Here is a 27,415-nt window from a genome sequence, read left to right as displayed (position 1 = left end):
TTGCATTCTACAGTGGCGACTTAACGACTTTGCGACTTCGCTTCTCGAAGTAAAATCGACCAAAATCACACATGTCCTTTGCGCATTCGAGATATCCTTTATCTCTCTCTTCGCGATCAGTATTTCCCGGCGCTTTCAAAACTAAACAAAAAACGTCCGGGACATTTTGTTCAGATAGAAGAAGAAAACTTCGCAATGTCTTTCGTCGCGTGTGATTCTCCGCTGCTTTTAACAGAAAAAAAGAGAAAAAGAGAGAGAGAAATACCGATTCGCGTCAAGGTAAACGCGGCGCAAAGTCCTACAAAATTCTTGCAACATTACAGATCCGGTCGTGCTGTGGCTGCGTATATCACTGGAGCGCACATTTTTCTGCCTCTTTTTTGCGGGCATTTGCGATCGGTGGAATATTCGATTAATTATAGACCAATGTGATTGATGTAATATTACTTTAATAATATAAGAGTTTTAACAAGGCTCTGCAATATAAATATAAATTTAACGTATAAGACGGGCAACAAGAGCCAAATCGCGGATGACAATGCGTTATCCTAACGAAACTAAATAATTTTCCGTTAGAATTAAATACCGGTGCACAAGGCACCAAATTTTTACTTGGACACGGCCAAGATTTTTAAATATGAAATAATCTCATATTTTGAGATTTAATTTCAATACCCCTTTAACCCCCCTACGGAAAATAAATAAATGAATGCAAGAGAAAAATATAGATCCGAAAATCGCTGAATCGGGAATCGAACCCGAGACCTTTCGCTTGCCGGGCGACTGCTCTTCCAGCAGAGCTATTCAGATCCTTTCGATTCTATACTTTTCTCTGTTATATATATTAATGTTGGTAAACAAACGCAGAGAAAAGTATAGAATCGAAAGGATCTGAATAGCTCAGCTGGAAGAGCAGTCGCCCGGCAAGCGAAAGGTCTCGGGTTCGATTCCCGATTCAGCGATTTTCGGATCTATATTTTTCTCTTGCATTCATTTATTTATTTTCCGTAGGGGGGTTAAAGGGGTATTGAAATTAAATCTCAAAATATGAGATTATTTCATATTTAAAAATCTTGGCCGTGTCCAAGTAAAAATTTGGTGCCTTGTGCACCGGTATTTAATTCTAACGGAAAATTATTTAGTTTCGTTAGGATAACGCATTGTCATCCGCGATTTGGCTCTTGTTGCCCGTCTTATACGTTAAATTTATATTTACTTTAATAATTTTCTCCTTGAAATTTTATTGCAACGAATCTTTTCGTCTTCATCTCATCTCGCCTCCAATTCACGGAGTGCAGTAACACACAGAAAGAATTTTCTCTTAGAATTTACCCTGAAAATCATCGTAATTGTGGGACAATATAGTATTGGGAGAATTTTATAAGAGTTTCTCTGATTAATATTTACCACAATAAAAAAAGTAATATCTACCACAATAAGATATAGAATATGTTCGATTAATTTTACTATGTGCGTAGTAATATTTTTATTGTGGTAAATATTAATCAGAGAAACTTATAAAATTCTTTCAGTACCATATCGTCTCACGATTATCATGATTTTTAGGGTAAAGTCTAAGAGAAAATTCTCTCCGTGCAGAAAAAGATTATTGAGCACCGAAGCTAATAATTCTGTTATTAATGAGATACCTGAGCTAATGAATGAATCACTAGAGAAATATGAGTCGCTTATATAGTGTGTAAGTGTGAGATAACGTTATAGTTGCGCGTCATTCATGCTGTAAGAATTATTGTGGCACGTTACTACAATGAACCACGTGAGGATATTTTTTCACAATAGAACAGCTAACGAACCTTTTACCTGTTCGATCGTGTCCACGACACGGTATCTCAGTTACGTGCTAGAATAAACGTTGCGATGGCAACTCTCAACATCTATCACTTCACTACTTTTTCAAATATTTGAAATAGTCGAAAGCCTTTGATTATTCTAAATAATAACTGCAACTAATTTTCTAGGATTTTAGCTGTCTTGATTTTTTTTTCATCAAAATGTCAAACAGAAAATTAAATGATTATATTAGCCAACTAAAGAGCATAAAATTATTCTGATGTTAATAAATATTATTAAAATAATTTGAGTTAAATAATTTTATATGATTATAATGAACAGTAAGAATTGCAATTATTAGCATTGTCGAAATGTTTTTTTAAATTTTATAATTGACTAATATTATATGACTCCACTGAAGAAGACTGCGTACAGTCGAAACGTTTGTGATTTAATGTATTATTATGTTTTGATGGTTTTAAAATAAAAATTTATAATATTCATTAACATCCGAATAATTTTATGCTCTTTAGTTGGCCTGTACTGACATTAATTTTACAATTTTATTTCAATATATAAGAGCGTTATAATTTTTACTAATTTATTATTTTATATTAGCCATTTATATTTATATATAATATTTTGTCTAACTTTCTTTATTTTTACAATGCAATAAAATGTTAGTATTTTTATTAGCAATCTCAAAATGTTCTCTCTCCACTTGGTAACGGTACACGATTAAATAACATCCATAAACTGGATCACGGCACGCATTCGCGATCTCTTACTTTCGATTGCCGTGTGCTCAATCATGTACTCTCGCTACTGCATCCTATCCCCGTGACGACCGAGATGTAGTCTAACAAGCTAAGTAAAGTGATCGTTATTTCCAGTAAAACGGCACGGCCGCATTTTCTATTCCAATGGCCGACAGTTCGTTATATATACCACGCTTTCTTCCTAATGACCTCGAGCGTGCACACTTCGCGCGACTGCGATGAAAAGTCGCGTTTAAAGTTTCACTTTCCGCTATTGTTATGAATGAGCGTGCACTCGTTATAAAACGATTGTGTGACATTTTCCCGCGATGAAAGGAAAAATCCACCAGGAAACAAATACGCGACATACGTCAACAGTCAGTGTGTCATGAAATTTATATGCAAAAATATTTCAAGTCAAATGTCAACAAAATTTTTTGTCAATGTTTACGTAATATATTTTCTCGCTAATGACGCGAAAATTTTCGTTTCGATTACGACCAGCAAAAAATATCATATACATGTGTATTTCGAATAAAGAATATCGGGATGAAAGCAGAATTTCATTTGATTATTCAGTAGTATCGCTTTATCGTGCACGATACATCACCAAAGTAGGAAGTCTCCAATAATCTGTTTAACTTTCAGCGCGTCAATCGTGCCAGGTGACGTGTTTTAAAGTGGAAACAAAAGATGCACCGTCGTTGTTGAATCAGCAATCGCACTCTTTCGCGCGTGTCCCCGCGAAGAATCCTCAGGCCGCTTCAAGGCCTTCTACGCGAGGTGAAGCACGGATTTGCACGGAGGTAAAAGGCGTTTACAATGGACAACAAGGGATTCCAGGATGAGGAGCGGGAGCAACGAGCGAAGATAAAACGAATGTTCAGCTGGAGCGACGGACTTCCCGGGTGAGTCTCTCTGATTCATCCAAAATTTATTTATCGAAGCGGAAGTAAATCTTCCAGATCTCTCGAATCGCGCATATATGTACATAATTAATTCGCCTGATGTTAAACTGTAGAAAGTTTCATGCAAATACGAGGCGTATAATGAAATTCCGTGAAAATTAAAAGTGCTCGGTATGACTTTCGATTATACAGTCACTCCAAAAAAGCGGTATACTTAAAATTTGGGAGAAAATCACCAAACTTCAAATGACGATAACTTTGTACATAAGAAAGATAGAAAGGTTTCTAAAAAATGAAAATAAAGCTTGGAATCTCTAATTTAAGAACCTATTTATTTTAATGTTGCGAATAAATTTATTAAAAATGGTGGATGACAAAACAAGAATATGCAAATTTGAAAAATAATGATCCGAGTTTGTCAAGGCACATGACGTGAGTCAAATGTCGCAACTGAATAGGATAAAAAGCATATAATAGTACAGAGTCTCCCCTTTAAAATGCTTTTTTATTCATCTCGATACGGTAATTTTTCGCAGAGTTATTCGCATTTAAAGTAAAAAGCTGCTTTTTTATTCAAATGCGAATATCTCGGCAAAAAATCATCGTATCAAGATGAATAAAAAAGCATTTTAAAGGAGAGACTTTGTATTATAATATGCTTTTCATCCCATTGAGTTGCTACATTTAACTCACGCCATGTACCGTAATAAACTCGGACCATTATTTTATAATTTTGCATGCTCTCGCTTTGTCATCCGCCATTTTTCATAAATTTATCTCGCAGCATTGAAATAATAGATTCTTAAAGTAGAAATTCCAAGCTTTATTTTCATTTTTCAGAAACCTTTCTATCTTTATTATTAACAAAGTTATTGTCATTTGAAATTTGGCAAATTTTTTCTAAATTTTAAGTGTATCGCTTTTTTTGGAGTGCATATTTTTAAAAGCAAATTCTCTTTCTTGCCGGCTGTCCGTAGATTTCTTCTCTTATATATAGAGATTATGCTCCGGAGAGAAACTTACTGTACTTACTCACATGCAGCGCAATACACACATACACACACGTGAGTATCGGCATTATCGGTTTTCGTTTCTGGAGAGCGGCTAATTATACGTCGAAATTCATGTATTATATCTACGCCGGGGCGCACACAATATCTTATACGGTCCAGCGAAACTTTCTTCGACGGATTTCTAAAAGAGCTCCTGGCACTTGTCTTACGCATATATAATTCCCAGGAATTTTCGATTGCGCGATATTTCGGTGCATTATGCACGCATTTCAGCATCGCGTAAAATAAGGAGTAAAGTAGCAAGAGCAGTAGCCAGGAGTCTGTTTCTCTCTCTAACGCGCATTAGGGATATATTGTAATCTGTTGCAAGAACTTGGGCATGCAAAGAATTCGCAAATTCTCCTTGAATACTGATAGTCGTTTTATGATAAATAGATGTAAAGGAACAGAAGCCTCTTATATACGAGAATCGAGCTGTTCTATACGATCGTCGCGCTCGCATCTTGTATCTCGCGTATGTCAAACATAAATTTTATTTTTCTGTAGTCTTAATTCGCAAAAAATCCTGTCTTTTCTCACGTACTTATAATTATTTTTATTTTGCGAGAAAACAAATTTATTTTCGCAATAAGCTATTTGAAGACACGAGTTTTACTTCGCGTAGTAACGTGCGGTCGGAGCGTTTTTTTTATAAACGCAAGTTTTGTATAGAGAGGAGCTTACACTCAGCACATTACTCGGCTTACTTCTTACTTCGACAGGGCCGAGTTCGCAATCGTGCGTGAAAGTGGCCGGCAATGGCCAGAGACCAGACTGCGCGCTTTGCTTGACTGCAACATTATACAGTGAAAGGACAAACGCAAGCGAATGCACGCACGATCGTACGTAACGTATCCTCGGCTATTAGAGCGTTTTTGCGGCACCATTTAGGTGATGGACAGATTTCTTTTGCTCTAAAAATACACCTATTCCTAAATAAAAACAAAGTCGGTATTTTTAAAATATTAAAAAATATAAAAAATTTCATGAATAATAATTTATAAAAAATTATAAAAAAACTAAATTTAAAGAGATTTTGCATAAATAAATCTAAATAGCAAATTAAAGAATGTATATTATATATAAAAAAAATGTCAAAAGATGAATATGTAAATAAATTTCTACAATTTCAGCAAAAATCTATGCAATGTAAAGAAATTTTAAAAGAACTAAAAAAAATATAAAGACTAAATATTTTAAATGCACTTTAAGCTAGGAATTTAAATTTTCGAGTATTTCTCGAAAAAGTCTCGAAAATGCTTTATTAATTTATTATTAGCTATTTCTGTTTAAACGCATGTGCTATTATTAATCATAAAAATTGTATATAATAATTAATAATTAATAATTTAAAATATCTATTCAATTACAAATAGTCGCATATGATATTTTGTGTCCCAAAAATTCTAATATTTAAAAAATATAAAACTATAAAATTTAAATAAAGCCCACGTATCTCTATATAATTCAAAGCTAGAAAACCGAATTTTACGATAACATAAAAACAAAACATGGAACTCCAAAAAGATGTTTAATGAAGTAACGCACGTCAATGCGTCTCACAAACAACATATGTGTTTTATGTGTGTTATTTTATATTTTTTTGGCAATATATATCATTATGCTAAAAAGCGCGGAACTAAATGTGATTCATTGTCCGATTATCGGATGCTCACGACAGATTTCAAATGTCTAGCTACTTTAAATCTCATCATAATATTATAGTATATATTTTATTTAAATTGAAATTTTCAGCATCAGTTGTGTTTTTGCGTGACACAAATTTACGACAATCATTTATTTAATAATGGCGCCACAACACTAATTTATTATGTCCATTAATTAACAGTTGATATTACTGTAAATTAAATAATCTCTAAAAACTCACCTTTAAAAAAAGGTAAAAAAAGGCGACCAGTTAAGGGCACACCATTAACAAAAATTATCCATTGCAAACCCATGTACAATAGAATTGTATGAAAAATTATCGATTATAAACCAATGTACAATCGTAACAAAAGTAATGAAATAAAAAAAAAATTGCGCCAAGTGAAAGTAGAAACTTGTACCAGTGGAAAATTAAAGTTGCAGACATATATAGAGTCGTATAATGAATCAATAAAAATTTAAATTTGCAAATGTAAAATTGTACCATAAAAAAACTTATCTATTAAAAAAAAAGATAAACAAGATGCCAAGTCCATGCGCCATGTGAAAAAGTGTTAAACAAAAAAGTATTTTTAAGTAAAAAAATCTATCAATTGACAAAAATTTATGTTCTAAAATTAATATCTCTACAAAAAGTAATGTCCAATTATTGCGCGAATAAATAAACATTTTTATAAAAAATTAAAATTTAAAAACTTATGCAAATTTAAAATTAATATAAAATAAAAAAAAATAAAAAAATTTTAGTTAAAAAGACTGGGCGCGCTTCTAAATAATATTCTAATGATATTAAAATTAAATTGTTACTTTTAAACTCATTGCAGCGCGCCCAGTTTTTTTAACTAAAATTTTTTTATTTCTTTTTATTTTATATTAATTTTAAATTTGCATAAGTTTTTAAATTTTAATTTTTTATAAAAATGTTTATTTATTCGCGCAATAATTGGACATTACTTTTTGTAGAGATATTAATTTTAGAACATAAATTTTTGTCAATTGATAGATTTTTTTACTTAAAAATACTTTTTTGTTTAACACTTTTTCACATGGCGCATGGACTTGGCATCTTGTTTATCTTTTTTTTTAAAAGATAAGTTTTTTTATGGTACAATTTTACATTTGCAAATTTAAATTTTTATTGATTCATTATACGACTCTATATATGTCTGCAACTTTAATTTTCCACTGGTACAAGTTTCTACTTTCACTTGGCGCAATTTTTTTTTTATTTCATTACTTTTGTTACGATTGTACATTGGTTTATAATCGATAATTTTTCATACAATTCTATTGTACATGGGTTTGCAATGGATAATTTTTGTTAATGGTGTGCCCTTAACTGGTCGCCTTTTTTACCTTTTTTTAAAGGTGAGTTTTTAGAGATTATATCATTCATTTTTGTATATGATAAGCATCTTTAAATAAATAAGCAAATTCAATTTTTCTGGCATTTTCTTATTTTAGGTACATATATATCCAATAATTAATATACAAAATTAAATATTATTCATCACACAATTTGTATCAAAATAATATATTTTTAAAAATTTATTTTAAATTTATTTAATCATTTTTATCATTGTGATTGTAGTGGCAAGGATTTTATTGCTCAGTGTCATTGCAAGCATCTGGCCTGTATATACCATAATATATTGTGTAATACATTGGCTAAGTATGACAATATGGATTTTGATAGATTCCCATGGAATATTGGAATTTTGTCGGACTTGCAGTCATCCACCACATATGCAGCCTACAATTAAAGAACGCATTTATTCCATATTATTTGCTTCCGTTATTGGCATAGTGCACATTTTTATATATCTCAATGCTGTAGATAGCAAAACATTTTGAAAACATCTATCTTTCTATGTTATCTGCTTTTTTGAAAATATTGCAGCAAATTTATTATGGCAATATGCTTGTCCTCCTGCAGTTAAAGAGGCTTAGTACTTTAATATAATCTTTATTATTTGTATCATTTCCTTTTTCTTGGGAATTACAGCAATGCTTTTGTACTATATTGTCTTGCATCCCTCAAAAAGACAACATACTTCAAACGCACCAGTTCAAGCAATGTAACTTTGATATTTATTTACTTTAAAAAATGAGAGATAAATTATACAATATGCAATTAACCTTATCTTATGACTTTTATAAATCTTATGATAAAATCTAACTCTCTCTTAATCTTTATTATGAAAAGAGTCTCGGTATTATATGAAATAATTTCATTGTATAGTTTAACTTTCAAAAATTTTGCAAAATAAAATAACTCACATTGTATTTCTACCATATATATAAAAAAAAGATAGGTAAATATAAATAAATAAATATATATTTATGATATACAATAAATAAATATATATATATATATATATATATAAAATGTTGGATTTTTATTATATATATATAATTTCAAAAAATCTTTTTTATATGCTATTGAATTTTAATACATACAATTTTGATTATATGTATTTTAATTGATTATATTTATAAGTATTTTTATATTATCTTAAAAAGACTGCATAGAATTATTTGTGCGACACTCTTATATGTATGTATAATTAATAGGGACCAACTACACATTTTTTTTTTCCACTGAATAAAAACAATCTCAATATTAAAATTAAATTATAAAAAAGATACTGTGATATTTTATTGATGAGAAATGTACATTTATAATTGTATTAAATACAAAAATAAACATGCCATGAATTACTATATATACATATTTTCATAATTATCAAACTTAAAAATATAATATTGTTACCAAAGAAGAAAGCACTATTTAAAAACTCTAAAAGTTCATAATTTGTTAAATTAGTAATTAAATACTGCATTTTGTATAATTTTTAAGCTTTATTCTTTTATTTTTCTTTATTTAATTGAATAGATATTAACATCCACAATGTAGCATACAGATTAAATTAACAACCAAAGAAATAAATCTTAACTTTGAAATATATTTTTGTTTCTTTTAAATATCAATCAACTGGATTTTGTACTACTATTAATATGAATTCTTTATCTGGTGCCATCATAATTTTATGTTTTTTGCTACGTATGCGCAAGAAAGTTAAATCATTTGTTGGATTCAAGTCACGTACGACAGAACGAGCTTTATCTGACAATTGACTTATCAAACCTGCGTATTGAACTGTTGTCGTATTATCTAATGTTGACTTTATAGGAATACCTAAAACAGATATAATTTTATAAATTTTTGTTTACAACTACAAGTAAATCATGTCAATGATCTCATGTAATACCTTCTGCATTCACCACTATTGTTCCAACTACCCTTTTATGAGACTGAATTTGTTTCATAGTTTCTTCAACCTCTTATAAATTATTTCATCGAAATTTATTAATAAAATTTTTATTTTAAATATTCCAATAACGGAAGCAAATCATATGGAATAAATGCGTTCTTTAATTGTAGGCTGCATATGTGGTGGATGACTGTAAGTCCGACAAAATTCCAATATTCCATGGGAATCTATCAAAATCTATATTGTCATACTTAGCCAATGTATTACGCAATATATTATGGTATATACAGGCCAGATGCTTGCAATGACACTGAGCAATAAGATCCTTGCCACTACAATCACAATGATAAAAATGATTAAATAAATTTTAAAAAATATATTATTTTGATACAAAGTGTGTGATGAATAATATTTAATTTTGTATATTAATTATTGGATATATATGTACCTGCAATAAGAAAATGCCAGAAAAATTGTAAAATAGTTCCTATAGCACTGATATTAGATTTATCTTGTTAAGCTAATCGAATGCTGCGATGATAACTAGCCATTGCCCAACCCATGCTCACAAGTGAGCTGATAATGCTACCTGCTTGATGTACAACTGAAAAAAATATAGAAGCTAATTAAGAAAATTATTAAAAATATATGCATACTCATACATAGGCATTTATATAATTGAAATATTATTGAAATAATAGCAAAATATCTGATTTTGTATCACAGACTGTAAACTTGCACATAAATTATTATGACAATAAATTTGCAAATAATAACATTAAAATTGAATGTAAAAATTGAAATTGAAAATTGAAAATATCTAACCCCGCACGCTGTCAATATAGCGAAGGGCAACTATCGCCGTCTGTTGTAAAACGTGCGAGATGGACATTTCCAATACATGCATCTATTCATGTGTTGTGTACGTGTGATATATGTGTGCGCATGTGTTGTATACGTGTGAATACGTGTAGCACGATACTACTATGTTTGCGTGGTCGATGATGATAATAATAATGATGATGACGGGGACGTTTCTTAAAAGAAATTTTTCATATTTCGACTTTGCAATTATATATCTCTGCTTACAAATCACGTAGAGCAGAAATAAAGACACTTTTATTATATAATTCAAACTCAATCTATCGATTAAGTCTAGTATAAACTCGATTGCTTCAGCCGTTATTGAGAATTCGAAATATTATAAAGACTCAAATGTCCGACTCGCGTTAAGATACACGGTGTCTCGGCTACGCCCTTAACTGGTCGCGAGACACTACCGTGTCTCTTGATTTTTGTTCGATAAATATATGTTCACTACCTTAATTCACGCGAGTGAATTTAATTCCACAAAATTCTACATTACTGATTTATATAAAAAAAAGAAAAATATTTTAACTAAAATCTTTATTTTAAGCCAAAACTTTTCCTCTAATGCTTCTTTAAATTTTGTTGAATTTAAACTAAATTTTAATGAAAAAAATTTTCGAACTTTTCTTTATTTCAAAAACACGAAGCTATTTCAATCTTTGTAGTAAAAACGAGAACTTATACGAAAATGAAAGTATGTTGCCGAGTTGGTAAAGTACACGCTTTGTATACTAGAGTAAGTAGTGCACGATAATCGTCCTCAATGTTTGATATCAAGATCGCGAATGCTTATCCCCAAGTGTATCTTTCAAGCTAAGGTTTCTGTTAGGTGTGTCTTCCAAGAGATGGCACTACAACTTCTTTTCCTCGACCACGAAGACTCAAATTAGCATAATTTGTTTCGCAAATGCCTCATGTTAAGAAACGATTAACTCATCGATCTATTTGTAGATGCTGCAAAAATGCAAGCATCTCATCGATAATATTATAATATTAAACCGCAATTCTTTTCTTTCTTAAAATTTTCAACAATTATGTCAATATTACTTGTAGATTCTTGAATAAATTTACAACTTCTAGAAGAAGATATTGTGGAAATTGTCAGTAAAATATACAATGTACAAATTTTTTTGTTCTCAAGTTTCTCGGTCATGTAAATTTCGAATATATTTTTTCCTAAAACTATTCAAATATTATAAATATCAAAGAAACTATTCTTAAGATGTTTCACAAAAATGTGTGGATATTTATTTATAATTTTTTCTACTTTCTTCATTTTTATAATATAGCACATAAAATAAGCATCTTAATGCTTTTGTAAACTTCCATTGACGACATAGAAATTAATAATAAGCATTGAGTAAAGGCCACGATCTTTTCGTTTAATTTTCGCATAAACATCTTAACGCTCTTGTAAGCTTCCATTGACGACATAGAAATTAATTATAGCCTTTAAACAAAGGCCACGATCTTTTCGTTTAATTTTTATAAGTGTTTCATTTTTTGCAATTGGAAAAATTGTTACGCGGTCATCATTATGCAAAGAGTTCATCATATATATCTTCAACACGTTTCTTCAAAGTAATCGAATGACATTGTTACAATCTTCTACAATTTTATGCTTGTAGTCACGTCTGCAATGTTAAAGATCAAACATTTATAAAATATTTATGAACATAAAGACCAATTAATTAGGTGCAATTAGATCCGTTTATACATATATTAATGTACAAAAAATGTATGTATATGTGTTAATATTATGTGTAAGCGCGTACGTTAATATAATGTTAAACATTTGATTGGAATGCGGTTTTCCATAAAGTACTGGAATGCTCCTTATAAAATTTATCAAATTTTTTACATTTTATATACGCCATAATAATATCAAAAATACATATTTTTATTCAAACAAATTTATTTCCTATTTTCTTTCTGATTAAGTTTGTTCCTAATTTATATAATTATTTTTTAATTAAGAAAAATAAAATTTAAAATTTTTAATGTTTTCAGAAAATCTTTATTAAAACTTGATGATAATCGTTTAATTTTATTTTTTGTTTTGCTTACTTTTCTTTTATTTTCATATAGTTTAAAATTGTTACACTAAAATTTTTAAACTTTAAATTATTTTTTGCACATTTTGTCAAAATAATTCAAAATTACATTAAAAAACATAAAATCTCATCCGCTAAATCGAGTGTTAAAAATTTGTATGCGCTTTTCTCTCTATTCCCTATCTCTTTTGTGACGCTAGTATCTGTTGAATATTAAACGTGACTTTGTGTATCGCAAATGAGCACGTGCACGTGTAAACGGCATTAAAGATCGTTTAAGGCTACCACCTTCTGCCTCTGGATATCATATCGATGATTTTCATAATATCTGAATATCGTAAATAATTCAATATTGTATATTACACTCTAAAAACAAGTGTGTAATGAAGTACGTCATTTTAACATACAATACATATTTTTCATGTATAATTGCATAAATGTGTCTCAAATGCAATATGTTTTATACTTGCAATAACACATCATCGTGTATAATTTGAAAACACTTTATTTTATAACACACTTAAAATAACAGTGTAAAAATAAAATTACACATTAATTTTAATATAAATATGTGCTAAACAAGCAAATTACATGTGTGTCGGAAGTATAATACACGAAAAGACTTACACATTAATTTAAAATAATTCACGAACTTATTCTAAACGCATTATAAGTTTTTTTTATATAACATATGAGAATTGTTAACATAGGATTAAAAAAATTACATATATTTGAAATATATTAATATAAATAGTCTTTTATATAATAATTACAAGAACTGTATAAAATTTTGAATAATAAAAATTAATAAAGAAATAATTATAAAAAATCTCAGTAAAAATTGTGTGAAATGCTGCTACATAATTACATGCATAAAATTTTTTAAAAAGTACACGCCTGTTTTTAGAATGTATAAAAATAAATATATATAGATTTTAAGAATTTGTTTTAAGATGTTAAATTTTTTTAAAAGTGCGATGGATATAACAATATCCCATATAACTCATGATTTGTTTTTACTTTATTATCTTAAAGATGCATTTAATTATAACAAATGCAGATAATATTTTACAAACGCTAAATTTAAAACAAACGTACATTCTAATTTAATATTTAAAGTAGATATATATAAATAGAATAATACAATCATATTTCGCATCACGTCCAGCAACATAGCTGCATTATGCAGGATGTATTTTATCGGCACTTCCTTTATTTATTATATTTTTAGATTCCTTGGCCAATCAAGGCTCTATTTTATTTACAAAGATATTGTATGACTAAAATATCTTTGTAATTTGATTTAGCTGAAAAATCTTCAATCTTGAATAAATTAGCTCGCCAATATATTATTTGATGATTTATTCGTTCTTGTCGCCATTGTTTTCCTTCGTGCAAGATTTTTTCCAATTGATTTTTCAAGCGCAATATGAAAATGATGCCTAACGCAACACTAAACTCATCATACTCGGAATATACGTCGCTCTCGGCTAAGGGACATTGCCAAACAAATATTGATCCGCCGTACCTGTATAATTAAGGTATCGAGAGTTTTAGCGACAGGCAAAGAAAAGCAAAAGAAACTGTGTACTCTCCAGTGAGCTGAGACTGATGCATTATTGTCTTGGAAAGATGGGCATTTATTTGCCCAGCTAATTGCCGGTCAGCAATAATGTCTGACCTGTCGACATGGTCGTAATGACGCGGCATAAGGTATGTCGGTTCGAAGGTTACGCATACACGTAAGAATCCAATGATACCAGGTATTCACTTTTCACGCCTTTGTTTAATTAGCATCGGCACGTATCTTGGCTCGCCGGAACAATTTGGAGAGCTTGTGGCCTTATCTCGAGTTTCTCGTGCCTTCGTCACGTTCAGCGTCGTGAAAAATCGTGAAAAAAAAAATCAGTGGACACATCACATCGTATATAATTAATCGATAAGAGTAACGACACGTTTCTTCCGCGAGTTCTGCGTCCATCAAGTCGAAGAATTTCTCCGCGTTCTTATAGCCGTGCAAAAATACAAATATTACACTTGTACTTTTTACACACACGCGGGTCGTTGATAATTGCAATCTAAACATTCTGTATTTGTGCAATCGCATTAACTGACAGATATTTTTCTTGCTACACAGAGTATACTTCATCAAGTTACTATACGAAACGCGCAACGGTGTAAAATAAAATAAGATTTATATAGTAGTTTATGGTAAAGTTTCGAGAGCAAGAGAGAGAAACTTGGTTCCTTTTTTGTTGAAAAAGCTCATAAATAATACGTCGATCTTGTTTAATTATGGGCGCAGCCATTAAATGCGTTATTACGTGAATATCTACAGAAGTTTCTCCTGCTCTGTTATGTCACGTATCATTAACGCTGCGTCACTGAAACACGAAAGACCTCGCAGTTAGACTATGCATCCGTGGACACGGGATTTCAGTCTCCGCGAGACATGCGGAGGAAACGGAATTCCCATATGTCCGAATATCGATACGACGTACTCTCGACGGACGTTTGATCCCTCTTCCTGGGATTTACGTAATCCAGCGGCAGCTGGACTGACCGCTTTCACGTCCACGCCATGTCTTCGGCCGCGTTTAGCGACCTGGTTAGTCAATAATCCCGTGATATTTTCTTATACTTGTATTAGACACTCGATTTGTGTGTCGAATGCTCAAGTCGCGATCGTATAAAACGTCACCGATCGACAATCTATCCACTTCTCCAAGCGTCTTTTCATCGCGAATTGCACAAACGAATAATCAATAATTTTCAATGATGCATTAATATCGATAAAAAATTGCACTGTGTAGGAAATCTAAATAGAAGAGGAATTACTCGAAGAAGAGATTCGAAACGTATGGGCACAGGTCAAGGTTGTTCGAATTGACGAATGTAATAAATGCACTTGCCAAATTGGTCCCGAGAAGATCTCAGTCTTCGTTGATGATCGTAATGAGGATCGCGTGCTGTCGCTTGACCCGATAGTCATCGAGTGCATGCGCTCCGAAGCGAAGACTTTCGCTTTTACACGAACGGATCTACGAATAGAGATATCTCGAGACTTTCGGACCTTGATGACACTTGTTCAATATTTAGCAAACTTTTTTTATTTAACTCTATGTGTAATAAATAAATATATTATAATAATTACAATACATAAAAAATATATATATATACTTGTATGTATATAATTAATCGTTTAGCGGAAAAAAGAAGTATTGTTACGCAGTTATTTGGTGACGTCCATCGAAATAATTAATTATCAGAAAATGCAATTAATACAAAAATATCTTCGCGACATATTCAAAATTATCAAAATTATTGATATTATTAATTGTTTATTATGTAATGAGTTTATTGAGAGAAAGAGATACTTGCTGTATTAATCGTCAAACATTCGCTTTCGGAATTTCTTACTGAGCGTTCATAAATTTTAAGTGGAAAAGGCAAAAAAATACATGCTCAACACATGAAACGTTTTTAATTCTCGATCCCATTTATGACAAAACGAGTCGCATTGCGTCATTGTGTTGATTTTATATCGCGAATAGAACCTTTGTTTTAATAATATCCAATATTTGAACACGTTTATCCTCCATATAAAAAACATATTTATATGATGTTTTCTTTCTTAATCACAGACACAAATAAAGTGAATAAAATGAAGAAAAATTCCTGACCTTCGTGAGGAATTCACACATTTTGCGTAACTCTCCAGTGAAACGCGATGCATATAAAGAGATTTCTCGATTCCCAGCATTTTATTCTCACTTGAACCTCCTCCTCCGGAAATGAAACTCTGATATTTTTTCTTAAAACGGACGAATCTTTCTCGGTTTTCTGTTTGGTAATCGAAGTTAAATGATTATTAAACGACGGTTGTTTAAAAATAATGCATATAACAAGGGTGTAAATTTGATCACGAGTTAATAAATAATCGATAGACTGCGAATATGTAGAAATCAATGATATCGCGCATTGCCTCAGGGTCGAAAAATATCGAAACAGCATACATATTTACGTGCGACGAAACGCTTTCACTATTCGGCGCTTCACTTCACGGCTCGGCTTCGACGTTAAACGAAAATTCCACCTCTGTCAAACGAGACAACCGCCTTCGGATTCTCGTTCCAATCCACTTTCGGTTTCATACAAGACGTAACCAGCACCTGCACACACACACAATCCGTTTCCATATTCCTTTTCTTCTAATAATTTCTTTGCGAATTATTTCTATGGCCTTAATTAATATATCGAAACGGAGAACAAATTTGTTCGTAGTTCGGGAAAATAAACTTTCTTTTATTCCTTTGTAAATTTTATAGGAATAAAATTTTACAAGCTATTTTCTTTTCGAAATTAATGGAAATATTGACTTGAATTTTTTTACATTAAGTGGGATAGTCGCGCATAAAAATTTGTTTATATATATATGTCAAATAATAAAACTCATTAAAATCCTATTTAATATGAAAAGAAATTCTAATTAATATAATTTCTCTAATAATTTAGAAGAAAACAGCTCATAAGATTTTATCTGGTCCATTCTGTATTTCAACTTGTGTGGAAGATAATTTCGAGCTATTAAAAATGATTAACATCGCATCGTCTTCGACGGAGAAACGCATTAACACTAATTAGCGATGCCAAGAACGTTAATAATTTTGTAAACTCATGCGGGATGAAAATGAGGAATTTGGCAAACGTAACTGGTCGTTCCTATTTTGAGATTAGAAAAATTCGAACAAGCTGTGAATTTTACTAAGGCACACCTACCCCCCGTACGAGACACGGTTGCAAATTCGCGATTACAAACTATGGTCCAGCACGTGCATATTTCAAGTTGGACAGCTACGCAACCGGAAGTCGCGGCTTTACAAATTTCTCGTTGAAATATCGCCAGTTGGTGGACAATCGTGCGACTTCCTTCAGTTGCAGACTCTACGAAACTACGCTAATGCGTGTTATTTCGTATACACGCCTGTCCGCTTTGGAAATCCGCACGATATCCGGCAATCGATATGTCCTTGTGCACGCATATAATTATTAATCCATCTACGAAAAAAAAAAAAATGACAGGCAAATGTCCCTTAACGACTGCAATTTCCTCGCTTACGTTAGCGCGCGATCTCTTAAGATACAAATTTACAGTAACATACTTGTTCTCTTACAAAAAGAGGGATATAAAATTGAAAATTAATTTGTTTTGCACTCTCGTATACGATGAGTTACGTAAAATATATATGCGAAAATTATTTCGCGAATGCAGAAAGCACCGTTCGAGGAAAATCTAGAAAAGATCTATAAAAGATTTTATTCCTTTTTCAATGTTTTTCAACTTTAATTAATGTAATGAGATAATTGTGATATTTATTACGATGCGCGATATAATGACAGTCACGTGTTCAAAAGCGATTCTACTAACAATAATTGGCTTTTTCCTCGAAATGTTCGATATTGTAAATATTTCATATATGGGTCATAACGCGCGCAATCCAATTTTCGACAACATCAAAGAAAAAGAAAAGAAAGATTCATAACACCCTGTTATTTAATCAGGTTCACATTACGTCAGGCGCTGTAGCCATGTTGCGCAATGACTGGGGAAAGTGCAGACCGTCTTGACCACCGCTATCGTGGTCGCTACTTCATGACCTGAAATAAAATTGTCGAAGCGAAAACAATCGTGTTTCAATAATTCGGATGAATTATTATTTCAAATGAAAATGTCACGCGTGAAGGAAACATATTGCTCTTCGTTCTTGTTCGTTCAATTAACATATGTGTATAATACAATGTGTATAGTACAATTAACATACGTGTATAAAAGAGATTCGTCGACGTGAGTGAAAAAGGCAGATTTAATTCTTATGTCAATTGACAATTTGCAATACAAATTCGTCGAAAAGAATGAAATCATTTGCAATTTTCCAAGATCTTTTGAAGGAAGAGAGATAGAGGGAGAGGAGACATAAAAAGAATTCATAACGCATGATATGTCATTGTATACCAAATATGACAAGCTAGTTCGATGAATGCATACAGCAACGTAATGCTTATAAATTAGTCTCCATTTGATTTTTTATTTTATCTTCTGACGAATAATTTATTATATATTAAATAGAATAAATTATTTCTCAATCAATGAGTCAATTATATATTTTAGCAACGTCAATTAAAGATTGAAAATTAATTTAAAAAGCTTGATACTATATAGATAGAATAAGATGACAGGTGATTTTTGTAAGTGCTTGTCTTCATTAAATTTTTTTACCTCCTTACTCACATATATATACATATATACATAAGAAGATTATGTATTTATGTACATCAAGCGTACATATAGGAAGTCACGACGAAATCTCCGTGTGAAGCACAATCACCGTTGTACAAGAAGAAAGAATTATTTAAAAAAGTGAAAGACCGTGAACACGAAGAGACGGTTGTTTCAAGCGATGAAGTCACGACGAAATCTCCGTGTGAAGCACAATCACCGTTGTACAAGAAAAAAGAATTATTTAAAAAAGTGAAAGACCGTGAACACGAAGAGACGGTTGTTTCAAGCGATGAAGGCTGCCGAAAGATTCTTCTAGCAGTGTTCCGGCATTTATTATATCGAAGGAATATTTTGCAACGATATGACGTGCGACGTTTCCTTCACCTCGACAACCCGACCACTTGACAAAAAAGTTGTTAAGTACAGGATGAATAGAGATGACGCATGCCGTGAATCTCATCAATGATAAATTATTCTCATTATGGCAATAATATACATATCAATATAAATTCGAAAAAATAAATTGAGAACGGTTCATATGAGAAGATATTCGAAAAGAGATGGCATAGTTGATTATTTCCGATTATTAATTATTAATGATAATGTAAGTTGCGGAAATTTATTGGCGATTTATGCTGAGATATCGATAAATAAAGCGTTGAAAAATTGTTCTCTATTTAACTCCAACATCATTTCGACAGATTTTGCGATGCCCTTATCGCTACACCGCTTTATTATTTGAATTTTAAACGAGCTCGAGGAATATTATTCACCAAATACACAATTACCAGATTTAAGTGATTTCCACGGTCGTTAACCTTCCATCGCGTTTCCTTGTTTCGCCGTTAAATGAATGAGCGAAGTGAATTTTTCACGCCAACAGGAAGAAATTAGACTCTCCGTCTATCCATCAATCCTATCTCGTTTAGATTACATTAGCTTTTGTTATCTAATCAAACATAATCCGTCTTATACAAGAGCAATTTTCCATCAAATACTTTCTACAATATTTTATAATAATTTAACATATATTCGCGTATGTTAAATTGTTATACAAAAAATTTCTCTCATAAAAAAAATTAAAACAATTTTTTTTATTTTTAAGGATCGATAGTCATTTATATAACCGGGAAAAAAATAAATTATATATTTATACCGACACGCACGCGTATACAGCGTGCTCTTTATACGTACTTCTCTTCTAAGGATTGCTAAGCTCAAATGTCAAGCGACATCAGAAGAATCTTCAGTATCTTATTATCGACGATAACAATGGCAAAGCAAGGTGTTTCGTCAAATTAACTGCCGGAAGCGATGAAACTGTATGCGAACGGAAGTCGGCGACTTGTGTCCTTGCCGTTTGCAATTCGCTCGCTAATGTAGCGCACTAAACTTCGTGCTCACGCCTCGTTGAATTACTCGGCGAAGAGACACCAAAATTGAGAATTGTAGAGTAAGAAATTCCTGACCGCGAAAATAAGGACAAAGCGGCGCGCGTGTGTTCACGCTGACCGATTTACCATTATTGCTAGAAAAGACTGCTAATCGGCGATTAAATGAAGAATTGCAAGATATGTATACGTTCTGGAGATTGAAAACGGAAATTGAGCAATTGGATATAAAAATTGCAAACGCAAATTATATGCAGTTTGCAAACAAATTTAATTAATTTTACTTTTAAAGATAAATAGGATAGAGAGAGAGAGAGAGAGAGAGAGAGAGAGAGAGGTCAGATCTTTGTCAGAAAAATTCTTCCAAGAGATGATGCAGACCTTACAGAATGTCTTGTATAGATGAGAAAAAAACGAAAGAGCAAAAAAAATGATAAAAAAGCGATGAGGATCAGAAACACAATGTTGCATGAAGCATGACGAACGGAAGTTGAGAAGAGGAAGTCGACGATGGAATTGACGGGATTGACAGTACAAGAAGCGCGAACGAAGCGGAGAAAGCGATCTCCAAAACGGATCTCTGGATCGACGTGCGCCGAGGAACGGCCTTTCGCGAGGTAATGGGAAGAGATAACTACAGCTCTGAGATGAGCGAAAGCGTCGTCTACACAACGTAGTTAAGTCAGCTTTTCGAAGATAGAATCGGTTCCGTCACACTGCGAAGAAAACCGACGAGTGACATAAAGTAGCTAGAATTTTCACCATTCTCTTTCTTATCTAGATTCATTTTTTTCTGGCGTATCTCTTGTATCTCTGGAAATTCAATAAAATGCTCTAAAAATAAAAGAACTTCCTTAATTGGTATAAATTAATATTCATCCTTATTTTTCAAGTACTTTGAAATAAATAAATATAATTTAATAAAATATTTAATAGCTTTAAAAAACAATGACACCTAGTTTTTGTTCATGTCACTGAATTTTTCCTCAGTCAAGCAAAATAAGGGACGCAAAGTAGTTAGAATTTTTACCATTCTCTTTCTTATCTAGATTCATTTTTTTCTGACGTATCTTTTGTATCTCTGGAAATTCAATAAAATGCTCTAAAAATAAAAGAACTTCCTTAATTGGTATAAATTAATATTCATCCTTATTTTTCAAGTACTTGGAAATAAATAAATATAATTTAATAAAATATTTAATAGCTTTAAAAAACAATGACACCTAGTTTTTGTTCATGTCACTGAATTTTTCCTCAGTCGAGCAAAATAAGGGACGCAAAGTAGCTAGAATTTTCACCATTCTCTTTCTTATCTAGATTCATTTTTTTCTGGCGTATCTCTTGTATCTCTAGAAATTCAGTAAAATGCTCTAAAAATAAAAGAACTTCCTTAATTGATATAAATTAATATTCACCATTATTTTTCAAGTACTTTGAAATAAATAAATATAATTTAATAAAATATTTAATAGCTTGAAAAAACAATGATACCTAGTTTTTGTTCATGTCACTGAATTTTTCCTCAGTCGAGCAAAATAAGGGACGCAAAGTAGCTAGAATTTTCACCATTCTCTTTCTTATCTAGATTCATTTTTTTCTGGCGTATCTCTTGTATCTCTGGAAATTCAATAAAATGCTCTAAAAATAAAAGAACTTTCTTAATTGGTATAAATTAATATTCATCTTTATTTTTCAAGTACTTTGAAATAAAAAAATATAATTTAATAAAATATTTAATAGCTTTAAAAAACAATGACACCTAGTTTTTGTTCATGACACTGAATTTTTCCTCAGTCGAGCAAAATAAGGGACGCATGACGCGGCGCGATTAACAGCGTAAAATCCGATCAGCTGGTTGGTAATCAGCTGGAAATTCCCTGTGTCGGAAAGAGTCAGGGGAGAAAACCGAAGGTGGAAAGCGACGGTCGAGGAGTCGAATCGAAGGACGAAGAACGTACATACGGCGGAGTGCAACAGGTGGAGGAAGGCGAGGCGAAGGGAAAGCGTTCGCCGGAAAGAGATCGCCGGGGGAGTTCTATACCGAGGAGAGGAAAGAGAAGTGCAAACGCGCGACGACGCTACCGGCAGCCACGAGTCCGCTCGATGTCGGTCCCTCAGTCTCGCGTCAGGACTCGAAAGCCGCGGTGGAGCCGATCGATCATCGATCGGGGTCGACTACTGTCTCTTCCTTCTTTTTTTGCGAGCCGGAAGTCGGTGGTGGTGACTCGCGCTTACATGTTGAATCCTGGTGTCAGTGGTGTTAAAGGGGGATATTAATCAACCGGAACCAACCCCGATGCTGCCGATCGTCCCTGCTTCGACTCGCCGAAATTCTTCAATCGCAAGATCCGACCGGAATTATACGTGAAGAGATCTCCGGAGGATCTTCACGAGGGGTTTTCTCTGAAGGAACGTCGGTGGATCGTCGCGGAGCTGCGAGAGGTATTGCTTCTAGGGGGTGCAAAGCTGATATTATAATATATGATTAGATAGTGCAAATGAAATTATTCTTGATTAAAATATATGTCGCATAATTTGTAGACTGATTAGATTGACTGGCAAGTCACGAAATTGAAATTTATTTAATTATTATTCATTATCTATGATTGATTATATATTACTGCTTGAAGGAGTTTATAGACTAGTATGATTAATCTTGAGGTAAAAATAAGTGGTGTAACAACATTTGCTCTTTTTGAATTGATATTTCAAGACGAAGTTATTTTAATAAAAATTGAATTTCTAGTTTGCTAATTAATTTATTACTCATAACGTTATTTCAAGCTTCGACGTGTCTATTAATTACGCGACGAAGGCTAACACATTTTTTTTGCATGAAAGAAGAGATTCTTAATTAAAATAAAGTGTTAAAACGTGTTGTAAAAAGCGTGTTTAATCGAACAAATAATGCGCGTAGGTGCGAAGAATTATTTATGAAGAGTCAACAGTCTCTCTGTAATACTCTTTTCTTTCGAAAGGTTCATGATATCTAAAATATCTTCTCAAACAATCCATTACGTCTGCCAATACGCGCGTCACGTTCATCCTATCTTCGCATCGACATCAATCCCGACATATGTAAGAGCGTTGAAGAATTTCAAGAAGAAACGTCGATCAAAGAATTGTTCAAAATCCATGGTATTTGGTTTAAAAGAAATCCCTATTAATGAAGGATTATATACTCGACCGTACTTCCGTTGATTTTTATTTCGTACAAAAATCAAGACAGGACCGACGAGATTTCCTCCGACTTTACGACACACATATTCTGCGTTAAAATCGCTCTAAGTGAAATTCTTTCTGAAATTGGCTAAATTTTTCTCCCCGCGACGCGAGAAAGCGATCTAAATCGTAGTCTCTTGAAGAATCGTTTTCTCTAATCTAGCAGTGATCGAGTTCAACTATGATTTCCCTGCCATAAGTAATCATATATAATAAAATTATAATAAAATATAATAATAATAAATATAAAATGTAAAACAAACAGAAAATTAATATGATAAGTATGTTAAAAATTTTTTAATTATACAAAAACATGAAAAAACAACTATTTAACGTGTCTCCTGCTTCCATTTTCTCATCTTTTAAAGATTTTATGCGTTAACAAATAACATGCAAATTACAAAGTTGTAAAAAATATATTGCATCCATTGACATTCATATTCTTACAAAAATCGAGGCGGCTAATATTCATATTCTGCATTTATCATGTATCTGCAAAATCGTGATTTTCGATTTGGATTCTACTGAGAATCCGAAAGGAACATGTTATTGCCATCTTAGATAGATAGTACGATATTTCTCCATCGTACACGATGTGGATAATACGTTGTAAAGAATATTTGCGGAACATTCGCAGCGCATCGTCGGTCTCACGTAATAGAAGAAACGGAGTCGTGTTCTGATGATACCGGAACACACACGGCAGTGAAATCGAACGTCACGAGGCAGACGACCGTCTTCGAATACATCTTCACACGTGCATTAACATTTCTCATCTCCACATTTTTAAAAAAGAGCAACTTCCGACTGCACGCGCGCAATCTCTGCATCAAACTCTCTTATCCATTGTGCAGAGATTTACCTGTTGCATAATAACTTTTTTCCTTAAAATTATGGTTTTCATAAAAAGCGACGCGTTATAAACCTAAAGAAGAATCACGTGCAAAGATCAGCTGTTTAAATTTTCAACTTTTTGCATTTTATTAAGGGTTGTGAATTTTTTGTCCCTCAACTCTATCTCTCTCTCTCTCTCTCTCTCTCTCTCTCTCTCTCTCTCTCTCTCTCTCTCTCTTAAAAAATACAATATTTTTCAATCCTTCGATAGAATAATACATATTTTTATTATTAATCTTTAATTTTTTTTAATATTAAATTTTAGAAAAAAAAATAATTGTAAGAGGTCAGAAAAGATTGAAAGGAAAGAAATCTAGAATGTTTCAAAATTTTAGAAACACATACTCGAATTTAATGACACACAATAGAAACTATTGGTCACTGACATTTCACGTTCTCAGAAGTGTTAATGTTTATTGTAGAAAATGTGAATTACGACAGAAAGCATTCTTAAGAAAGTTAGAATCCCAAGTGAACTGGCTTACGTTTTAATGGTTGTAGAATTTCTGACGGATTAATTAATCACACTCGAAGATATAAGACGATAATATATATCTGGTAGCATAATAAGAAGAAATCCCACGACGATATCGAGCCGCGAATGTGAAAGACCGAGAGAAATATACTTTCTAGACGGAGGCATCAGAAAGAAAATGTACCCGCAAGTTAAATGTACCCGCGGCAAAAGTATTGTTTCGTCTCTCGCGATGCAACTGCGTACATAAGGTCAGAGGTAGCAGTCGTTGCCGTAGCTTTCATCTTGATGCTTATACCATAAGGAAAATCTATCATTACACGGTATATAAAAAAATTTCCTATCGCTTCTCTAGCTTGTCATCATAACAAAAAGAAATGCGTTGACGTAAAATAGAGCACGCAAGACAAAATATATATAATATCAAACTGTATAAATTTTATATAATTGAATACATAACACGTTACAAGAAAATTACATGAATCTTATTGAATAAATTATAATATCGGTAATAAAAATCGAGATAACATATAATACCTTGTAAGTTTCGATATCTCTCTAAAATCTATGCAACGATAATAATTAATTGCAACGTGGTCGGTTGTGCAATAAAGAGAGCTTGGAAAAAGGAAACCAAAATATGTTCTAATTCGCCGCACGCCTTGCAGAAGCGCGAGTTGCAAAACGCGACCGAGAGAGAGAGAGAGAGAGATTAAACATTAATTTGTGCACTGAGTACCTGAAAAACAGCGACGAACGAAGTTAGAGCGAGCTCGCGATATTCGCACGCTTTCTCGCGAAAACCCCAAAGGTTGCCCAATTCGCGTCTCTCTCGCTTATTCCTCCTCGCGTGACACAGTCGCGATTTTTTATATGTATGTATGCATTTGTCTCCCCCCTCTTAAAATCAGTAAAAAATTAAGCATTTGCTCTCCTTTTGAATAAACACTAAAATTTATTTGCAAATTTAATATAAAAAAATTAAAATAAAATAAAATAAATAAATTTTTAAAAATTAAGAAAGAAGAAAAATAAAAAGACAAAAAAATTAATTCTAGAAAAAATTCTGCACACGCCCATGTATGTATGCATATATGCATAGTTCTTTTCGCGTACGTCTGTCTGTCCTGAGAACCTCAGTCGCGATGAATTCGCATGCGAGCAAAATTCCACAATTCTGGGTACGAAAAAGAAACGGCGTAGCCCGGATTATTTCCGTCTCCGAAATATTTGCTTACCGTGCGAATTATTTTCCGTTGATCTACGAGTATGGGATATTAAAAATGAAAATTAACGTGATATAAAAAAAGAGGGAGAACAGAGAATTTATTAGCAGTTCTTAGGAAACTCACACATTTGTCATTATACTGTAATAATATCATTTAAAACAAATCCTTCCGTTCATGCAAATGAATCTTCGCTGACAGTCGAGGTAGGTAAAAAAAATGTTCTCCATGACATGCAGACTGACAATGAGACGTATAAAATCAAAGAATTATAATATCTTGAAATCTTGATAAAAGAAAACGAACAAATGATTATATTTCTTGGAATTAATTTTATATTAATTAAATATATTTCTCTTTAATTGAAAGCTAAAAGTCAAGTATAAAAAAAGAGATTTTCTTGTCGTTGTAGAAATATCATATTAGGTATACTTTGCATTTTTTCATAATAATTAAATTGTTCTGCAAAAATTGCAGATCGTTTTTTATTACATGGATAAGAATTTTGTTACATATTCATGACTGAAGATTAGAAAATTACATTTCAATAATTTAAAAATTATCTTTCCGTGCAACTAATACATATAATTATTCAGATTTTATTCACTATTCGTTGTTCGTTTGTGGAAAATTTTTTATATGATTACATTATTATTAGTAGTAATATATGTACACTATAATACCCTTGTTTTTACAAAATTTTTCCATGGTTATTACAACTAAGACTCGCTTCTTAAGGGGTTAGGCCACTGTAGAAATTTCAAAAAATCGTTTTTTTTTTTTTTTTGCTTAAATGATGCTTTAAGATCTTAGAAATAAGAAAAAAAGGTTTTATAACGGAAACAAATTCCTAAGTGTCATTTTTGGAAGTTACATAAAACTTTAAACGCGTTTTTCTCGAAATCACTTTTTTCAAACTGGGCGACCTCATAACTCCCACAAATCTTGACCGATTTACTTCAAATTTAAACTGTAGCTTCTAAGATACATTTGTCAGCGAACTACGTACGGATTTTACGTTCCGTTGTAAACTTTTTTTTTTACAAACAATTTTGTGCAAAATTTTTCGTCAAAAAATGAAACTTTTTCTTCAAACTTGTGTCATTTTTACAAAAACAATTATTTTTTAATTTCCGTACGTAGTTCGCTAGCTAATGATATAAAGAATTAAAAAAAATTTGGTTTTTTGTTCTACAGCAAAAATTGGAGCAGCTAGTAGGTCGCCCGTAAGGCACTGTCCGAAACGAGTGGTCATCGTTGCAGAGCTCTGTCACCGCCATTTTGTAAAAAAAAAATGCAAAAAAATTTTTTTTATATATTTCGAAGTATGTAAGATTAAGTACTTAAAAAGGATTTTCTATCACTGTTTTTGTTTTATAGTAAAAAATTATCAAAAATAGGCCTTTTTTGGGCGCTCTACAGTGGCCTAACCCCTTAAGTAATCTAAGACATAGTTATATATTATATAAAATATAATGACTATTAATTACTTGATGAATCAGAGATCATTTTTATTCTTGCTAAATTAATTGTTCTACGTTGATAGCTTTA

At 32.0% G+C, this 27,415-nt stretch overlaps 2 protein-coding genes across 5 annotated transcripts in view; one reads left to right on the top strand and one right to left on the bottom strand.

The window, feature by feature from the left end:
- snu (ABC-type transporter snustorr) overlaps positions 1–27,415 on the top strand; it is a 70,653-nt gene that overhangs the window by 3,285 nt on the left and 39,953 nt on the right. For 3 of the 4 annotated variants that reach the window (XM_085489247.1, XM_085489245.1, XM_085489246.1), the window contains exon 2: positions 3,198–3,457. In XM_085489247.1, coding sequence (XP_085345373.1) covers positions 3,372–3,457 — 86 coding nt within the window. In that variant the 5' untranslated portion in view covers positions 3,198–3,371. Of the gene's footprint in view, positions 1–3,197; positions 3,458–22,092; positions 22,490–27,415 lie in introns of those variants that run through there. The other variant, XM_085489248.1, reaches the window with a different exon arrangement.
- LOC146720028 (dynein light chain roadblock-type 2-like) lies at positions 9,020–10,714 on the bottom strand. The gene is made up of 4 exons (XM_085489249.1): positions 10,278–10,714; positions 9,901–10,056; positions 9,450–9,784; positions 9,020–9,376 (listed from the first exon to the last, which is right to left on the bottom strand). Exons 3-4 carry the CDS (start codon positions 9,505–9,507, stop codon positions 9,165–9,167), a joined length of 270 nt encoding a protein of 89 aa, XP_085345375.1. The 5' UTR covers positions 9,508–9,784; positions 9,901–10,056; positions 10,278–10,714; the 3' UTR covers positions 9,020–9,164.

Source organism: Nylanderia fulva, unplaced genomic scaffold (assembly GCF_048542155.1).
Source record: "Nylanderia fulva isolate GAGA-0341 unplaced genomic scaffold, ASM4854215v1 Scaffold8, whole genome shotgun sequence".
Classification (NCBI taxonomy): Eukaryota; Metazoa; Arthropoda; class Insecta; order Hymenoptera; family Formicidae; genus Nylanderia; species Nylanderia fulva.
Note: the sequence above shows the minus strand (reverse complement) of the source record. Positions and strands in the feature narration are given on the sequence as shown.

What these genes read in the sequence shown, in the direction of transcription:
- LOC146720028 (XM_085489249.1), bottom strand. Translation starts at nt 9,507, where the DNA reads ATGAAACAAATTCAGTCTCATAAAAGGGTAGTTGGAACAATAGTGGTG. An exon ending in AATAGTGGTGAATGCAGAAG is followed by an intron (nt 9,377 to 9,449) that starts GTATTACATGAG and finishes TATCTGTTTTAG; the next exon opens with GTATTCCTATAAAGTCAACA.